The sequence below is a fragment of the Sylvia atricapilla genome, chromosome 2, assembly GCF_009819655.1.
Source record: "Sylvia atricapilla isolate bSylAtr1 chromosome 2, bSylAtr1.pri, whole genome shotgun sequence".
Lineage (NCBI taxonomy): Eukaryota > Metazoa > Chordata > Aves > Passeriformes > Sylviidae > Sylvia > Sylvia atricapilla.
In genome coordinates, this window is record NC_089141.1 from 88,986,108 (window position 1) to 89,005,606 (window position 19,499).

The 19,499-nt window shown below is 39.9% G+C and overlaps 1 protein-coding gene across 4 annotated transcripts in view; it reads left to right on the top strand.

Moving 5' to 3' along the window:
• RASA3 (RAS p21 protein activator 3) overlaps positions 1-19,499 on the top strand; it is a 147,221-nt gene that overhangs the window by 66,843 nt on the left and 60,879 nt on the right. For 3 of the 4 annotated variants that reach the window (XM_066313749.1, XM_066313750.1, XM_066313751.1), the window contains exon 4: positions 10,604-10,698. In XM_066313749.1, coding sequence (XP_066169846.1) covers positions 10,604-10,698 — 95 coding nt within the window. Of the gene's footprint in view, positions 1-10,603; positions 10,699-17,996; positions 18,144-19,499 lie in introns of those variants that run through there. The other variant, XM_066313752.1, reaches the window with a different exon arrangement.

A 19,499-nucleotide genomic window follows, 5' to 3' on the forward strand; every position in this document is an offset into this window, starting at 1 on the left:
CAGGCCAGGGACTTTTCTTGCTTAGGGCTTTACCCCTTCTCTTGGAAAAACAATCTCTTGAACTACTTAATACATGTCAGACACATGAAATGGCAGAGAGAAGTGAAAGTATTTTTGTTTTCTCCATGTTTCCTAAGTCCATGTTTTAATAATCAAGCTCTGATGTTGCAGGGGAGTTATTCAGGAGCTGCTAGAGTAATCTTAAAGGTACTGGGAGCAGTTTGTGAAGAGGACATGCAGAAAATATAAAGACTTCTGTTTGCATGCTTGAATGCTTGATCAAGTTTTCATTTTTCACATTCTTCAGGAGATGGCAATGTTAACTTTTGCATGTGTTGGAGATTCCACAGGTAGGCAAACTGGTCTTAGGATCATAGAAAGGCCTGGGTTGGAAGAGATCTTAAAGGCCATTTAGTTTCCACACTCCTGGTTGAAATATGGTGGACACCTTCCACTAGACCAGGTTGCTCAGAACTCCATCCAGTTTGACACTGAACACTTCCAGAGGTGGGGCACACACAGCTTCTCTGGTCAACCTGTTCCAGTGCCTCATCACTGTCACAGAAAAGAATTTGTTTCTAATGTCTACTTTAAACCTAATCTTTGTTTAAGGCCATTCTCCTTGTCCTATCACTACATGCCCTGTAAAATGTCCCTGTCCAGCCTTCTTGTCAGCCTCCTTCAGGCACTGGGAGGCTGCTATAAAATCTCCTTGGAGCCATGTCTTCTCCAGGCTGAGCAGGCTAGCTTCATAGGAGAGGTGCACCAGCCCTCTGATCAATGTAGTGACCCTTCTCTGGACTCATTCCAGCAGTCCACATCCTTCTTGTGTTGGGGGCCCCAGACCTGGACAGAGTACACCAGCTGGGGTCTCACAGGAGCAGAGTTAGAGGGTCAGAATCACCTCTCTACACCTACTGGTCACGCTGCTTTTGTTGCAGCCCTAGGATACACTTGACGTGGAAATTTGAGGTGCACGTTGCCATATCATGTTGATCTTCTTGTCCACCAATGCTGCCAAGTCCTTCTCTTCAGGCCTGCTCTGAATTCATTCTCTACCCAGCCTGTGTTTGAGCTTTTGATTGCCCTGACCCATGTGCAGGACCTTGTATTTGGCCTCATTAAACTTCACAAGCTCCCATGGTCCCACCTCTCCAACCTGTCAAAATCCCCCTGGGTGCCATTCCATCTCCCCAGTGTGTCAACCAAACCACGTAGCGTACTGTCGGTGTTGATGTAGCAGTAGAAGTCAAAACTCTATTGTTTCCTGTCTACACTGAGATTTTAGAGTACATATTGTCTATTGTAGAATGTTCTCTCTTCCTCTCTCTGTTCCCCTTCCTCCTTATTGCAGACATATTGTGAAAAGCAGTTCAAAGGTATTGAAGTGTAATAAATAGCAATGGAGAGAAGAAAAAAAACTCCAGAGTTACTGTCAGTTTGATACTACTCTCATAAGTTCTGCTTGTAGTAGGAAAATTTTCTGGAAAGAGAATGGTACTCTGGCATAACTGCTTGTGGTTGTTTTCAGTAGTTCCTATTGAATGTGAGTCAACAGCCACAAAGCTCAACAGTAGATTTTTTTTTTTTTGAACAAGGGAACTCCCTAATTTGATAAAAGTCTGTAACATTTAAAAGCAATAGTTGCTCTATGTGTATCTTCAGCTCAGTTTTGAGACTTAAGCCTTTTCTTGAAGAGGCTTGAGCAAGGAAGGTTTGGAAGACATCACTACTGAAAAGGGTGGTCAGAGTAAAGCTAGAATGAGCTCTTTTCCACCAAATTCTGCAGTCAGGGGCCCTTTGTTTGCATTCCAAAGATCACTTGTAACATTCTGTTATCCTGAGAGACTTCTGTTGAAGAAAATGTGGTTACTCATGCTCATCCAGCAATGAACTTTCTGAGAGGAGGGAGGTGGGGAGTGGTGTCTTCCATCCAGGAGAGACTGGTTTTAAGTCCATATGTTACTGAGCTTGTGAATTTACCTGTGTGTGGTTTGCAATGTTTAACATCTCTTTGCATGGTTTTTTTGGCTGGTTTGAGACAGCGGATGGAATGCATGTGGATCAAAATGGTGAGAATTTGGCAAGTAGCTATTTTTTGGTTAGCAGAATTCTTTTAGGTTCACTGTTAAACGTTTCCAGGAGTTTCTCTTGGTGTTATGATACTGACTTCCAGGGTTAGTGGAGTTTAGGCATGCTTTTATTTATTCAAATATGAAGTATAAGTTTGTGATGGTCAATTCTTTAACTTCAGAAATGCAACTCAGTGTATGACAGATGAGGATGGTTAAGCTACCAAAAGCGGAAGATGTGGGGGAGAGAGCAGGAAAAACAAGAACCCCCCGAAACCTGACATAAACTTCCGACAAAAGCCAAACAAACTCAAATTGGAACATGTGTAGCAGATATGTTTTGGAACATACTGTAGTATTTTGGCATACAGGATGGGAGGATTGTGCAGATAAAGATATCTTTTGAGTTTGCATGTTTACTTATTACATTTGCATTTTCTTAATCATAATTGCTAAGTCATAGGGGATGTTGTTAGTTTAACAGACAACTTTTTAACAATTGTGTCTTGGAAGACTCTTGGATGCTGGTTGAAATGCAAATATAATAAAGCAAATGCAGAATTCAGTGGATCTGAAATATTTTTCTCTTTTTCTAGATAAAATATAACAAATAGTTACTGTGAAAGTGAACTAGTCTTAAGTTGTTTAATTGATACTTACTATTACTGGATAGAGTTTATGTACTGATAGGTATAGTATGTTGAGATGCTTTGAGTAGGAAATATACTACTGAAAGCAATGGTAAATTCACAAATTCAATCTAAAATCACATTTGTTTCTGAATGATCAAATAGCAGTAGTAGGCCAGTTTGCTGGAATATGTTGAACAGCTATTTCCATCTAGTTGTTACAATGAGAAAAACATAGAGAAGTTGGGGCTAACTTGAAGAACTGTCAATAGAGCCCCTCCAGTAATAATGGGATAAAAAGATGTCTCTGGCTAGATGCAACAGAAGGAATACTAGGATAGTAGTGCTGCTATATCAGGCAAATGTTCTTTAATGATTGTTTTGACATTTTTCAGCTTTTTAGGGATGTTGAATGAGACATGCTGTGTTTGCAATAACAATAAACTGGACTTCTCACACTTCAATAAGTGAGCTAGATTTAGTAAAGCTAGATTTGTGATACATCCTGGGCTGGTGTTCTTCTAGTTTTGTAATGAATAGCTCAGGCTGCCAGACTGTGACCTTAAACATACAGATCAGTTCAAAAACAGGAAATATGCCACACCAAATGACTTAACACTTTGGTGAGAGATTAGTTGATAGCATCTGTCCTTCAGGTGACAAATGCACAATTATTTATCCTCTACTTAAGTCAGTTTGGTTTTTTCACACCAGCATTTCATTTGTTTTGGTAAGAGATACCTGAAACTGACTTGCCAACATCTGTACTAAGCAGGAACCAAATAGAACAAAAAGCTGCTGTTCTGATGGGGATGGAATGGTGCTGAATAAAGCACAGATGTGAAATGTTAAAACTTTTCAGTGAAAGCCAGTGGGAGATAACTAGTGTGTGGTTCTGTTAATAACATTTACAATAACTTAACTGCTCTTAAGTCACCTTCATTACAGGTTGTTAGTGTTGTATGACAAATTGAGACTCTTGTGGCAATTATATCCTGGCAGGTTGTAACTCTCTTCCTGCTTAATGCTGCATGAGGTGAAGCCATGTAAAGCACTAAAACAAATTTGCCTTCAGAAGTAGTAAAACGTAGCTAATCTGGACTAAAGTAGGTGAAACCAGATCATCGCTCTTGGAGACACAAAGTGAAAGCACCTTGCAATTCAGAGTTGTTTGAGGCTTGAATGTTGGAGTTACCTGTGCCTTTGTTAATGGCTGCTTCCAAAGCTGAAGAGGTATGTTTGTACAGTTGCTACAATTTATTACTAAACAACCAGGCAAACTATCTACTGTTACTAGGTAACCATTACCAAATGTAGCTGAAGCATCACCTTTTTTTATTTCATTATTTAAAAGGAAGAAATTGGAAAGAATCATGCCTGATGAACTGTGCTTCTTGCTAGTTAAGTGCAAGGAAGGATTCTCCAATACAGCATGAAGCAGAGATCAAAATTTCAGTAGAAAGTAATGTTCCTTGGTTTTTTCTAGCCTGACCATGTCTTAGGCAGTGGTTTACTGTTTCCGTAATGTACTTGTGGATGATGTTGGAGTAATGTATGTACTCAGTGTGATATAAATATAACTACTAATGAAATGAAGGAAACAGATGACTTTTCCACAATGACAAGTCTCAAAAAGATACAAACTAGAATTATCCTGGAAGGGTTCTCTGCAGCTACATAGAAAGGCTAAAGTAAATACTCTCTGTGTAGAATGAGTTGTTATGATACAGTCACAGTATCTTTTAACCTGATGGGTGGTGCCAGGAGCAGGAAAATAATGTTGGGCTTTCAAAAAGTGGTATTTTTTTCTTCTTCATCCTAGAAGTACAGATATAAATGAAACTACTGAGCATGATGTGCTAGAACCTCGAGTGTCTTTTCATGCAGCCCTCCTCCTGACATGATGACAAGTTTAAGTATTGTCTGTATGTAGAATGAGGGAATGAATGAGGTGGTTGTTCAGTGCAGGTGGCATGCTCAGGGTTTTGGTGCCTGCTCTAAGTCTGGAGTTCAGGACTGCTCTCCCATTGCAACCAACCACAGGCTATAGCCAGGGTCTCAAATGTAGGGCCATTTTAAGAGCTCAGAGAGCAGCTGGCAGAGAGTTGATAGCAGTGGGTGTGGTTGATGAGGATTCTTTTTGTTTGGGGGGTTTTGCTGTTTTTAACAGGAAGAGAGAGCAGAAATTTGGATGTAAGACATGCGAGATCTCTTGTACTGTGACCAGCAAAACAACCCTGATAGACGATAGATAGTTCATGCAATGCTGCTGCTTGTAACTTTTAAGGATAGAAGATATGTTTTGTCCACAGCCTACTTTTCTCTGCCTTATTATCCAAGATAAATCCCACAAAGGGGAAAAATGGATTTAATAAGTGATAGTCTTAGTATATTTGGATTAGTTTAAAGAGCTCAAACAAATGAAATTGGGGTCATGAATATCACATACCTCAGTACTCTCTGTGGATGCACTAATGCTGTGCTGGAAGTGTTCTGCTATTATTGCCACTAAATTCTTTACCCATTGTAGCAGATGGTCTAATAGTGTTTGTGCTTCATGGTGCACTGCACTGGAGCCATGAGGGAGCAATTCTGCTGCTTCTAAGGCTCTGAAGCCTTATGTTGCCCCTAATTTTCATCCTTATCTTTATAATTCTGAAATAGGGAGTTTGCTTGTTTCGGTCTTTTTCTGTGTTATTGGAGAGGTGAGTGAATTTGTGCTGTTCTTGAACACGGCAGGCAGCGTTTCTGTACTTTCATTTAAAGACAAATAATCTTTCATAGAGATAATTATAAAATTCTAGGTAGGCAGAAATAGCAGTGATGCTTCTTGTTTCGGGATAATTAGGCTCTCACAACCTAAAGTGTAGATTAAAATTGATTCTGATTTGTCCTTAGTCTTTCCAACTATTGAAAGTACCTTTCTTTGTACACCTTCATATCACTTATATTAAATCAATACAGTGATACAGTGTGTCTGTGCACTTAACATGCTAATATGAAACAACTTCTGAAGTAACTTTGAGCCTCTCTTATTGCCTAATTCTGCATTATATAGGAAGGAGACAAAGTCTCTGTTCAGAGCTGGGAGAAAACTCAGTTAATTAGGCTTTTGGGGCCTTTTAATGTGTGACTCAGACCTAACCCTTTGTTGTAAATTAGCTGTACTGCATTCATTTTAATGAAGGATATTATATTAAAAATATTGTTTCAGCTCATTTGACATCAGTGTGTAAAATTCTGTTGTTTTCACTGTGTAGGTATTCCAAGATAAAGATAACCTAAAGAGAAGATACAAGAGCTCCTGAAATACTCTGATTTTAGGCTTCTGTTAAATTACTTTTGGATCCACACGTGTTGGATCATGTTTCAGGTAGGGCCTTGAGCCCTTTTAAAATGACAAGCTACTTTTCTATTGCTGCTGTGAGTACCTTTTCAGTAAAGAAATCTTCTATTAGTCTAGCATCTTTCATAAATATTCATATATCTCATCTGCAAACTAGAAATTTACTCTTAAAAGATGGGCTGTAGTCCTTCAACCAGTGCCTAGCCCTTTTGTCACCAGTAGGTAATGCAGACAGAAGGTGGTTGTGTAGGGGTGGAGAATGCCTGAGCCAAATTATGAATTTTGTTAGTCTTTGTATGAAGATATTGACGCTGACTTAACAAGCCTAGGCATGTTCAGGGACAAGTTAATGGGCTGCATTGACTTGCTTTGTAAAAATGTTTGTAACCAGTGAGGGATGGGCACTGGGGGTGCAGTGCTTCCACAAGCACTTTCCCAGGCCATGTAGCCAGAAATTCCTACCATTCTCTGTTCAAAATCTCTGCCTCTGTGCCCAAATTACTGATGTCCTATGGTCTTCTGTCTTCTAACTATGCTAATATGACTCTTAAGTGGGGAAGCTCTAAAACGGGTCAGTTGAAATGACCTTTGTGTTTAAAATACCAACACCACCCACATGTGACCCGTGAAACTTATTTCTGATTCTGTTCTCCTTGCACAGAATGTTTATTTTCATTGTTTGTGGTTTTTTAGATTTGCTTGATTTCCTCAACAGTTTCAGTATGCCCTGCTGAGAGGACAGGGGTGCATGGGTGGGGAATGTAGGAGGCTCTTTAATCAGTTTGTACCAGGGATTCTAAACCGGAATTTGCAGCTTTAAAACCATCTAGGGCCTTGCTAGTAACTTTATTAATCTGTAAGCTATCTCCTCAATAATAGGTATGTTGCTTTTTCCCTAAAGAGAGGTTCACAAAAGGAAGAACTCAGTTGTGGCATGTTGCACCTTTGTTTTGAACACAGAGTTTGGGATTTAAATGTTCCAGTGAAGATCTGTTCAATCTGAAGTGGGGAGGAGGGGCAGTCATAGGGAAAGTGCTGCCATGTGGATGGAAAACATACAGGAGTGTGTGAGGTTTTCCTGCCCTCCCCCAGTCTGAGTTTGTGGTGAGCATCAGGCTTCAGAAAGAAAGTAATTCAGATAAGAAGAATGTTTTTACTTCATCTTTGCTGGTTGTTGCCGGGAATCTAACTTCTAAAAATGTAACTTATACTGAGTTTTGCAATTACACCTTTTATTGTTCAACAAGTGTGGCTATTTCCTGCCTCTTCCCATAGAGTGTCTAAAAGCTTAAACAGATGCAGATTCTGCAGCCTGGGGCCACTCTGAGGAAACCAGCAGGAGTGGCTGGGTGCCTTAGGTGCAAGATTTAGAATTTCTTGATGCTGTCTGGAAGCTGCCCAAGTCTTGAGAAATAGTGCAAGACAATGGGCTCGTGTTTGGGAGTGTGCTGAAGAACCACAAAGAGGAAAACATCCTTTAAATAAGTGGTGGTAAATCTTTCTGACCTCTCGTGTCGGGTTTTATCTTCAGAGAGAATTACAGGTTCTTATCGTGTAGTGTCAGGTCAAGTGACAGGTGCCAACAGCTTGTGGTTATTGGCCTAGATTTAACCTAGTTCTGGTGCTGCTGGAAGTTGTTGGAGCCAGGTCAGACGTAGGTCAGCCAGTGGAAGAGCAGTAACTGTGCAGACCAGGGCAGAAACAGGACCATGCTCAGCACCTGCACTGTGTTTTCTGTGGGTCTGGTGATGAGGAGGAATGTGAGCTGGATGAGCATATGAACATGGCAGGTAAAGAGTTAGTAGCATATTATGAGGGAAGCTCCTCTGTGTGTATGCAGAGAACTGTTTAATAGGGCAGATCAAACATTCTGCCTTATCAGTAATATATCTTTGTGTAAGCTTAGACTGGCCAAACTGTAGGCCTTCTTTTTACTGCCACCCTCTTTTTTTTTTCCCTAGTAGATTGTTCTTCTTTGTGGATCATTTGGTATGCAGTGAAAACCCCTGGGTAACAGCCAGCCCAGTCAATAAGTTCCAGTCATTAATAAAACTTGCTTGTGTGCAGAGCAAACAGTGCTGTTCAAACAGTTTCCTAATCAAAACAGTTGTATCACCACGTTAACTCCCTCAGAGCTGGAGGCACGTGCCATTGCCTGTGAGCACTTTGTGCTGTAGTCATGTACTGACTTTGTGGCCAGACCCATCTGGGTTACGCCAGATGCCATCCTTGATGCAGAGAGCAGAGGAACTCCCTGCTGAAAGAGGGGACAGTAATCACACCATTTACTCCATGTACAGGTGCAGATATTGGGAAACCATCCTTGAGTTTTCTGCAAGGCACTCCTTACATGAGAGGTGACTGTGAGTGAGACTGATTGCGAGTGACTGTGTTTGGAAAGTGTGTGCAATGCTGCAGTTGAGTGGAGGATTTCTGCAAGAGATTAAAGGGTGGCGTGAGGATAGCGAGCAGTGAAAGTAAACAATTTCAAGTGAGGTCCAAAGCAATTAGTAGAAGGTCACGCATTTCAATCTACTCCTCTCAAAGTGCTTTAGAGAAACTAGGTTCCCCACAAACCACTGTGGTTGGAGAATAAAAGTAGAAGCTTTGAAAAAACAATCATCATCCCATGGATTCTCAGCAGAATAACTTGGTGTCTTCTGTTCAGCACAGTTCAGATGTCTTATTTACCCTTCCTGCCATATTATTTTGTAGATCTGTGTAATTTAATTTTTGCTTTTCTAAGAAGTTTCAAGTGGCTTGCTCTGCATATCCAATAAACAGTCTTTCTTGTTAATCTCTAGTTAAATGTTTGCCAGGAGATGGATCTGATAATCTCTACAGGCCAAGCAGTGAGAGGATAATGCTGAGAACAGAATGAACAAGACTTAGAAATAATGGCTTGGAAGTTTTGATAGGGAAGCTAGAGGAGAAACCGTGGCAGATGCTGTGGAGGGCACTTGTGGAAAAATGGCAGGGTAGTTTAGGAACTGGGACTGGAATTCTGGAAACTGTCATCAGAACCAGCCTGAGGTGGCAGAAGAATGCAGCTGCAGCATAGTATAGGATGTAGCCCACCAAACAGGAGGGCTGGCTGAAGCTATGCAGCTAAAGGAACTAGCCATAAATTGAGGGGATGTTGGTTTCTAATAACTTGCTGCCAGGACTTCTGTAAGCTTTCAGATTTCAGAAGGGAGTGTGCGTTGTGTTTGCCAATTTTGTTGTCTTGGATTATGTGTTTTTTTCCTTTTTTTTTTTCTTTGCAAATATGTTCTGTTAACATTTGTTGGGGTAATGTATTACTGTCATCTGAAAAAAAAACTGCGTGAGTTTAGGTAGCCTTGGTGATATTTTTTCCCACAAAACTATGTCTATTGATGAATTTTATCTAACAGCATTGGGTAAAGAAAGTCTGTGGTGTTTTGACAAAGCAGTGGTTGCAGACTGTACATGAGCAGTACTCAGTTTAGCAGCAAAAGTCTACCCAAGCACATTGCCAAACCCCAGCTTCCTTAAGCCTTGTCAATGTCTCTGACTGCCCTGGATTCTTTCACTTCAAACATGCTGCTTTGCTCAGTGCCTGAGGAGCCACCCAACCCAGAGCAGCTTTCTAAGGATCATGTGCTCCTCAGGCATGCCACGCTCAGCTTTGTGTATACAAAAAAAGATGCTTGGAAAAAGTTCCACTGCTCCTCAGAGAGTGCTTTGCATACTGCCTGGGAGAGATTGGCCAGCACAGAAATTTCTGCATTGACCCTTCACCTTCATATGGGCTCTTAGTTCACAGTGTGGATGGAGCTGGCTGCTGTTACCGTACCTACCAAAACAGCTGATTTGGTAGTGGTGAGATGGGTATGAGAACATGAGAGTTAAAACTTATCAGTGTTTTGGGGTTGGTTTCCCCCTCTGGCTTTTCTCTACAGTCAGGAATAGCCCTTGAGTGGCTCTGGCTTGCGTAATGTAAAATCTGAAAGATTTGAGTGAGAGAGAGAGGTTGACAGGGCCGCAAAATGCAGATGTGGGAATCTGCTGTGATTTGACATCTCTAATTGTTCACCTTCTACTACAAAACTATACAATGAAATGCCTCATCTTGAAATATTATTGGCAATAACATATGCATGGAACACTTAATTTGGAATTGTTATAGACATCAGACACAAAAAAAATCTCTGCAACAGTTTCTAAGCTTTTCTTCCCACAAGTTTAATTGCATGTCGGAGAAGTAATAATGACATTTTTGTTATAAGCATATTTATGAGCTTGTCCATAGTGTCCAGTGCTTCACTCTGGTGAGTAGGACTCTAGGAATTTTCAAGTCATTCACAAAATGTAGTGGAAAAAGATGCTCATTGAACTGTATGATCCATCAGTATTGTGCTAGTCATTATGTACTGGGAAAAGAAGTACTCCCAAAAAAATACTTTGTTACTCTAAACCCTTTCTTGAATAGGGCAGGCCCTAAATCATTGTTTTAAAACTTGGTTTTGGTGGAAATATATCTTGGTAGACCTACAGCATGTCTTAAACTGTGCTTCTGGTTTGTTTTATTTCAGGAAAGGTAGCTATACAGAAAGAAGATCTGCAGAAGTATCATAACAGAGACACCTGGTTTCAACTCCAGCATGTTGATGCTGATTCAGAAGTACAGGTGAGGTGGTTAAAAAAATATCTTGGCAAAGGAGTATTTGTAACAAGGCCATGGCAGTTTCATGGATTTCATAGCTCTAGAACAGATGTGTTGCTTGCCTACAAAAAGGAAGCATTGCCCATTAGTATGGTTTGGGTTTTGATGGTAAGTGAAGGGTGGATTACAAGTGTGCATAAATCACTGAGGGTCAATATTCTGCCTACAGAAATAATTAAAACTATGTGAACTATCAGGTCACTGATACAAGGAGGGGTGTGTTTATCTCAAGTATCAAATAACTTCAGGCCCTATAAATAACAGTTGATTCCTCAGGGAGCAGAGCCATCTTGAAAATAGTATCTGCAGGTACTGCTTTAAGTAATTATGTTGGCAGGTTGCCATGGGAATGGCAACAAGTACATCTTTAATGTGAAAAACATTCCTTGCCAGATGTTTAGGCCCTCTTCCAAACAATGGGAATGCTGATAATTGTATAACTTCAGCCCTAAATTACTTCTAGTGTTTGGTACTTCGCATATTTTTGTGCACACTGAGACTCTTCGTTCTGCACTTGCCTTCTTTTGAAGCAGATTCTATTTCCCAGTATGACATTAGGTCTTGTGAAAACAGTCATTATAAGCAAGAAATCAAAATTATATAGCAGGATACTTTGCCAGTTACTTTTTTTTTTTTTCTCCTGTAAGTGTATATTACAGATCACTTTTGAACCACAATATTTGTTTAGGAGGAGACATGAATATCTGACCTCTGCAAAACACTCAGATGAATGTGAGGGGAAATGCTTTTTGGATACTTCTGTATGGTAGGGTAGGACACAGTATCTTGGCTTTTCAGTCTGTGTGCAGGTCTGCCCATACCAGGTTGGAAAATGATACTTAAAATGCATACACCTTCCAACATACAGTTGGGGTCATGTATGGTGAAGCATATGTGAAAATACGTCAAGATTAGGTTTTCTTTTTGTTTGGAGAGACAAATAATACAGTCATGCGCATGATACAGAGAAAGCCTCAGGATAGCCTGTTCAGCTTGTGACATTCTCTTGTAAAATATTGATCCTCTTTAATGCCACATTTCAGTGTCACTGGTGATGGAAAGGCTTTTAACAGGCTTTTAACTATGAGATCTATTCTGTTTACCCTGGTGCCCCTGTCTTCTTATCCCAAAGCCTCTTATGACAGTGCCTCTCGAACAATAGGTTGTTTATTTCCTGTTGGATATGATAACTTTCCCTTTGTGATTTATCAGTTGAAGAAAGCCAATATTTAGATAAGCTTCTTTATTGTTTTGTTATAATATTTTTGCAGACTGAGTTTGTGGAAGCTTTTTAGACCAGAATGCTTTCTAGGGCAGCACTGGTAATGTAAGTTGCAGGCAGCTCTAGCTTTTAGAGTGATGAGGAGCACAGGCTTTGCTGGAAGCATGTTCTCTGTCATTTTACAGTTTATAATTTCTACTGTTTGCATCTTTACTAGAGCCCCACTATTAAAAGCTGTTTCTGGGCCCCATGCATTTATTGCAAGTCGTGTAAATATGATTTACATGATACTCTGATTTTATCCATTTACTTAAATGTTTCTTGGTCTTTATGTTGAGACTGCAAGAGGTCTTGGTTTTCCATAATAGTGGGAGCAGATTTGTAAATATTTAATATGAATTCTTATGCAAGTGAAAATAGACAAATTAAGTATTTTTGTGTTTGTATCTTTTACATTTGCTGTATCTCAGTTGTCCTTCTAAGCACTTCATCATTTGCAAGGGAAAATAGAATACATGTGTTAATGATGAGTATTTGTACAATGTTACTCAGTTTTCCTCCAATTTCAAAGAAAATAGTTTAAGAAATTTTTAATAGTTAACATTTGCAGTGAATCATGCAAATACTAGTACAAAGGCAGTTTTAATGTGCCAGCTATCAGTTTTATCATTCTAGCAGTTTTTCCAATGTAATCTAATGGATTAAACATTGAGCTGTATGCAGGGAAACTCCTGCATCTTCTGGTTTTGCCAGCCGGTGGCTGTTGTACTATTTTCCATGTTGTAGATCACTTTATGGCTATTTAGTTATGCATCACAGCACTCTATTGAGGTAAGTTATTGTCACTCCCACACTTTGAATACAGTGAGAGTAAATGTCAGAAAGAATGTGACTTGCTTGGGGTCATGCAGTCCAGGTTTTTGATTATTTCTAATACATTAGGCTGTGATATGAAAGAAATTGGGTAAGAATAATAACCCAATTATTATGTGAGGAACTTACCTTTACGCTGTGCGAAGTCTGAAAATACCCAGGTTTTAAGCAGAGCAGCCAGTACAGTTTTTTTTCAGAAACTGAAAACCACCTTAAAAACAATGGGTTGTTCAACTATTAGTGATACTGGATGCTGTGTTTCATGTGGCCCACTTCTGGTACACAGTGCTTCATTTTTCCAAACAGAAAGACCGATTTGAAATTATAGATAATAACATTTGTGTGTAAGAGCTGATATTTTGAGCTAACTGAAGTTTAATGAGAAGAATCTAAAATTTTGTTCAACATGGTTTGCACCTCATTTGTATGAGTTCCTGTATACTTAAAAAAAATCAGTATGTAAGTGTTAAGGTTGTATAACTTAATCACAGAGTGTTTCCAAGGTGTTTAGCTTGAGACTTTGAATCTAGTTTTATGGTTTTACAACGCTGCCAATTCTTACTGTCTTATAAAGGTGCTTTGTATTGTCAGGAGTGAGATTATGGCTTCATAATTTTTATTGCAGATAAGGATGTTACTGACAGCAGGACTACATTAATTGTCAGACTATACAGATATGAGTATTACTGTCAGATGCTTTAATGCTACCTCCATTTATTGCTTGACAGCAAGTAAGGAAGTCTGGCTTGATTGCTCACGTTGAAGAAGAAACGAGGGCATTGTGTGTCTGGGCTGAGTGCTGCTCAGAGGCCTGTGATCTTACCAGCATGTTGTGTTCAGTCTCACATGGAGCAGTGCAGGTGGGACTGTGCAGCTGCTCAGCCCACAGATGCACAGCAGGCATTACAACCCACGTGCCTTTTGTGGGTTTGGTTCACCATTTGATCTAGCAAACCTTCCTAGTGAAATAATCAGCATTATCAGGTGCATCTGAATTTTCCTTAATCTGAGTTGGTAGAAAACAGTAGCTGCCAGAACACAGTGCTGTGTCATTCAGCAGTGGTCTGTAACAACAGCCCCTTGAAGTTGAAAGGCTTTTACTCTGATGGTACATCAATGCTCCCACATTTTACTGGCTGTTTTTGCTCTCACTAGTTTGAAAATGACACATTTCATAGTTTGAGGTAGTTCTGTCAGTGGATACCCTGGATGCTGTTGAGATATAGCTGAGTGATGAAGCAGCAGTTGTGCTCTAGGTCATTAAGTTTCAACTGCTCTGTGGAGAATGAAGGATAAAACTGCAGCTTGTATTTGTGTTTGGCACACAAATATGATATCTGAATATTTCCTTTTTAAATATGGAATAAAAATTTAAATGTGATCGGGAGGTTTTCTTATACAGAGTACAGAATGGAAGTTGACAGCAGCCATTAATGTTTAATTCATGGCTTAACTTTTCAGACTGAGAAACTTGTTTTGAAAGTATAAAGCTATAACCAGGTGGTTTGTGTGCATTTAGCTGAAGGAATTTTAAGTTCCCATCTTCTGATGGAGCCTGCCTCCTCCTCAGTACTGTGCCCAGAGTTAAATGCCCAATGTCTGACAGTACATGAGCCCAGGCATTTTAGTGAGAAGTAGAACAGGAATTGAGCCATTACTGAAAATGGTTTAACTTTTGCACTGAAATAGATTACGAACAATCAGGCATTATGAACTTCAGCTGGAGGGGAGGGGCTAGCAGCAGAAGAGACAACATTGTAAGCTGCTTGAGGTCAGTGCAAACATGATGTTGCATACTTTAATGGGTTGTGTTTCTTTTCTACTAGTTATTTGTCTTGCAGGACCTGCTGTATTCCTGTTGTCATGCTTTTTGAGGTCTGGAAGCAAAAATTGCCGTGCTATTGTGCATGCCTCTCTTTTGATCCATGAATGTTTTCCTTTTCTTCACAGAAGGAAGTTTACCCAACAGTAACTGATTCAGATATTTGCCTAGGGCTGTAGATGACAGATGCTCTCAGTGGTCCATGTGTTCTCAGTGGAATTTAAGCCCAAGTGCACATGCAGTCTTTAAAAGACCTTTCCTGGTTTTTGAGTAGTTTCACCCTTATTTTTTTTTCACATTGAGTTCATAGTTCAAGTCTGTTTTGTGAAGTTTGAGCTTTGCTGCCTAAATACCCTTTGTGTACATGTAATCAGTGAAGTGGTTAATGATCTAGAGATATTCTGATTAATATCTATATACACCAGCATACTCCAAACCATGTTGTCTGTATATGCCAAAGTGGGGGAGACTTGCAGGGAGAGTTAGATTATTCTGACATGTTTTCCTCTGCAGGCTCATGTTTTAAAAGTTCTCCTTTTCAAGTGTGCTTTGAGTTACTTCCTCTACCTCATTGACAAATGTGAAATAGTCATGTCTTCTTACAGCTGAGTTCTCAGTTTTAAATGACAGAATGCTTTTCCAAAGCCAGTTATGCTCAAGGTCTTGTATAAAGTCATTGTTGCAGCAAAAAAAGTCTGACAAAAACTTGAAAATTGCTCATTTCCCCTTCCTTCTCATAAGAACTTTGATGTGTCTGAGATATCTATTTGGCTATCAACTTAATAAAAATAAAAGGCATGTAAAGGGCAGATAACCAACACTGAGGAAGCAAATTGTCTCACATTTTAACCTTCTGTACTCAAAGCTTCGTGCCAAAGATTTACTGATGTTAAGTACTTTCTTCAGACACCAAAAGCCTTTCCTCTTCCTTTCCACATTAGCATTTTGTCTGTGCAGGCCTTTGACTATTGTTGATTAAACATGCCTGTTTTTGAGTATGGACTGGTATCAGTGTCATGTGGTGTGTTACACTTCATTGATGGAAAACATTATTTATGGGTATGTTTGGAGAGTACACCTAAAATCCTCTTGTCTTGCTGGACTTAAATACTGGCTCTGGAATGCTGCCTGTCTATTAGCTAGAAGATTCTAGCTAAGGAATGGTGTGGTCCTCAAAAAACTTCCTTTTTGTCAGCACCTTCCCATTGAATGCTGAATCTGTATCCCAAGTGTCAGGCTTTGTGAATGAAATCTTGGCCTTCCTGGGGCAGGAGTTTAATGAGTTCATCAGAGCCAAGGTTTCACCACAAGCTTTTTAACTAGCTCTTCTTCATTCACCTTTAAGTGATGGAGAAGTTTATCCCAGATCTGTGGAGGAAGCTGAAAGTGTTACTTTGTTATTTTTGTTCACCTTGTTGAAATTTCCGAGGTCTCTCCCATGACTGCTTGCTTCCTCTTCTATATATATCAATGCTTTTTGTGTGTGTGGAGCAAGTCGTGTTGAACTGTGACGGCTCTGTTGCTAATTGTTAATTAAGAATATGCGTTTGAAAATACAAGATCTAATTGTCTGGGAGCAACTGCATAGGGTAGTTTCAGTCCAGTAATTGATGAATTACATCCTCCATTGAACAATTAAGAGCATTGCTAACCCACTGTCCAACAATGATATTTACTATCTTTGTGTAGGTACTTAAACACTTCTAGCATAAAAATGAGTCACTGACGCATTTTATACAACCTACTGTAAGCATGGGTAAATGCAAATTGTAAAAAGGAGAAGCTGCTTCCAGGTTTGGTATCAGCTTTCTATCACACACAGGAAATAAATGGGTGCTACCCTCTATTTTTAACAGTGGCATTTAAGCTTCCATCTTGTAGTTGTTTTGCAGAGAGATGACATCTCTGTTTTGATAGGGTGGGGAGATTCTCAAGGCTAAATGCCTACCGACAAAATTATTTGAGATAACTGAACCATGCATCAGTAAGGGTAAATAATGTTTGTGGTAAAGGGAAAGAGCAGCTATTGACCAGATCCTGCTTTGTGGCAAGACTTCCTCCCTATGTGAATGTGAGAGCGCAGTATTCGGACTTAACAGCACAAAGGGCTAAGACAGCCAATCAAGTTTTGGTCTATTACTCTTCAATAGCTAGTCTGTAACATGATGTGGTGAGGAGCACCTACTGCTGAACAATTAGTGTACATGATTTAAAAGTAAAATATGTGGGTTTTGTATCTGCAGAACATTATTTGTCTGGGGAAATGAAACCCTTTCACTTACAACATGTATGTATTATATCCCATTAAACTATTTGAGAAGAAAACATGATTAATTTTAAGGATTTTGACCATATGGCAGTATTCTTCCTTCAGAGAAACAGGAAGGTTAACATTATGCCATGTGAGGTTGTTTGCCAGTTACTGAGCAATTCTGACATGCTTGCACATATGGAGAGCAAGCAGATATCAGTTCCGCTTTGCTTAGCATTTATGAATCCCTGCAGTGCTGAATAGAGTTGCTGCACTTTGCTCAGCCATCAGCTGGGTTTTGTTCCAGTTTCTTGTGAGCTGCACTCTGGTCCAGCAGGCAGGCTGTGATCTCCAGCATCATCCTGAGACCTTTCCCAGCCGCCCGCTGCCCTCTGCTAAAGGAAGGAGCAGCTGTAATAAGCAGCAAATGTAGACAACAAACAAACTCCTTCCTCCTCCTCCTGCTTTCAAACCTGCTGCTAGGCCTGACCTTATGTGAGGCTGCTGATAATTCTGCAGGGCTGGATCTACCTTAAGCAGTAGCTGTACCCTTGGTCTTTCCTCTCCTATTCCCTCAAGGGCAGCATTTAGTGAGCCCTTAGGGTTTGGCTCAGTTTTCTTGCTTGCTTTTGAGTTTTACTGCTGGCAGAAAGTGACTTCTCAGGAAGTTGGCTAAAAAGATTTCAGAGTAGACAGAATCTGTCCAATAACATTTGCTATATCCTGAAATAAAAATTGGAAAGACTGGGAAAGCAATGGCACAGGTTATTCTCTAGTTTGGAATGGTCTCTGTGCAGGGCCGAGTTCTTCCAATGCTCATTTTTCCAAACAATTTGGAGCAAGGGAAAATAAAGCAACATACACCGGTGCTATCACAGTCCTGAATTTGAAATAAAAAAAAAAGTAGTGCTGGCATTGGTCAGTCATGAGCTGTGGTTCATGTCACCTGCTTAGTCTTGTCCTCCTCTACAGCTCATGTCTATTACATCTCTTTCCTCCTCCATCTCCAGGAGCTGAGGTGAAACTTCTTGCAGTCACACTCTAGCTGCAGGATAAAAGAGTAAGGAGCCAAAAGTTGGTCCCAGTCCTTCTTTCCACACTGCTGAGCAATGAGCAGAGTTATGTTGGGAAAAGTGTCCCCATATGAAATAAATACTTGGAAATACTTTCACCCAGGTGCACTCCCACCTTGGAGGGGAAAATTCTCAGCAAAATTGGGTCAGCTAGCGAGAAGTAGAAAGGTGGGTGACCACAAACCTCTCCTCCAGCAGGCTGAATAGTAAACAATTTAGTAGTATCAACTATTGTTCTTTTGTAGAAGCGAACCGTCGTGCTGTGTGAGCCTTGGATATTAAGACTGTTGACCTGATACCTAATATTCAAGCAAACTGTATATTTTCTGGTTTTGTTTAAAATCAGCAGTAAAGACTTGTTCTTTTCCTTTGATGTTTTTAAAAAGTAAAAGATTTCTAAAAATTTGATAGTAACAATAATGATGGAGGCCTGATTGATGCTTACTTTAAAACGATTTAGGAAGTTTTGGTAGATTTTGCTCCTGTCTTGAACTTAGGCAGACTGACAGTCCTCTGTGCACCTTCTAGAGCTTCAGATAGGCACAGAAGTTCCTGGTATTTGTCAGTGCTTTTTCATAAATATTTCTCTGAAAAACCAGATTACATCTGTTTTGAGCTAGGTTGCATGTTGCATCTGAATCTACAGTCACTAGTTCATGTGAGATGTGTCAGATTCTGGGGCAAAATGTGTTCATTTAATTGCATTCTGACAGAGCTCCCAGTGGTGTCCTGGTGACCTTGCAAACACTACCTCTGAGGTCTTGTTCAAGATGCTAAAACTGTTTTATGTCAGGATGGAAGAACTTTGTCATAACAGTAACTTTAGGATGATCTGTGGTCGTGCATTTTCTTTTCCTTCAAAGTACTGTGGTTAAATTAAACCACAAATTTGCAACTGCTGGAAACATGATACAGTTAGGTAGGATTTGTGTACTTTTATTTGCTTTATAACTGTTTTCTAGTGTTTCAATCCACAGTGACTCATGGCTGCATTCCAGGCAGAAAGGAGGTGGTTGGAGACAGGCTTTTCCTGTATCTATAAAACCAGGACTTTGAGCCTGATTTTTCTTTTCTTTGCCAACTTGCAATCAGTTTCAGTTAAGTTTTCAGATAACAGAGTGTGTAGTGAAGGTTCTATTTAACAAGCATAGTATAATTTGTGTTTTCTTCAGTAAGACCTTTCTATTTTTTTTTTTGTTACTGATGTCCTTTTGAGTACTGTCTGCTTCCCTACAAGAAATTCAGTCATCCAATGGCTTCTTTAATCCATAACTGCAGACTGGAAGCTGGCTGGCCCCATTATGTGCTGTTAGATGTGGTTAGGAAGGAGGTGCAACCTGTGAACCCACCCTCCCTATCAGCCAGAGCTGTTGGAAAAGGAAGTGTTCAGCAGCTGGACTGGCACTCCTTCAGCTTGATCCTTGAGAAGGGATCCTACACTTCCAAAGGAGAAGGTTATGCAAATAAGCATAGCTGCTTCTAGGAACACCCCTAAATATATTTGTTAATGGAAATGTTTTGAGT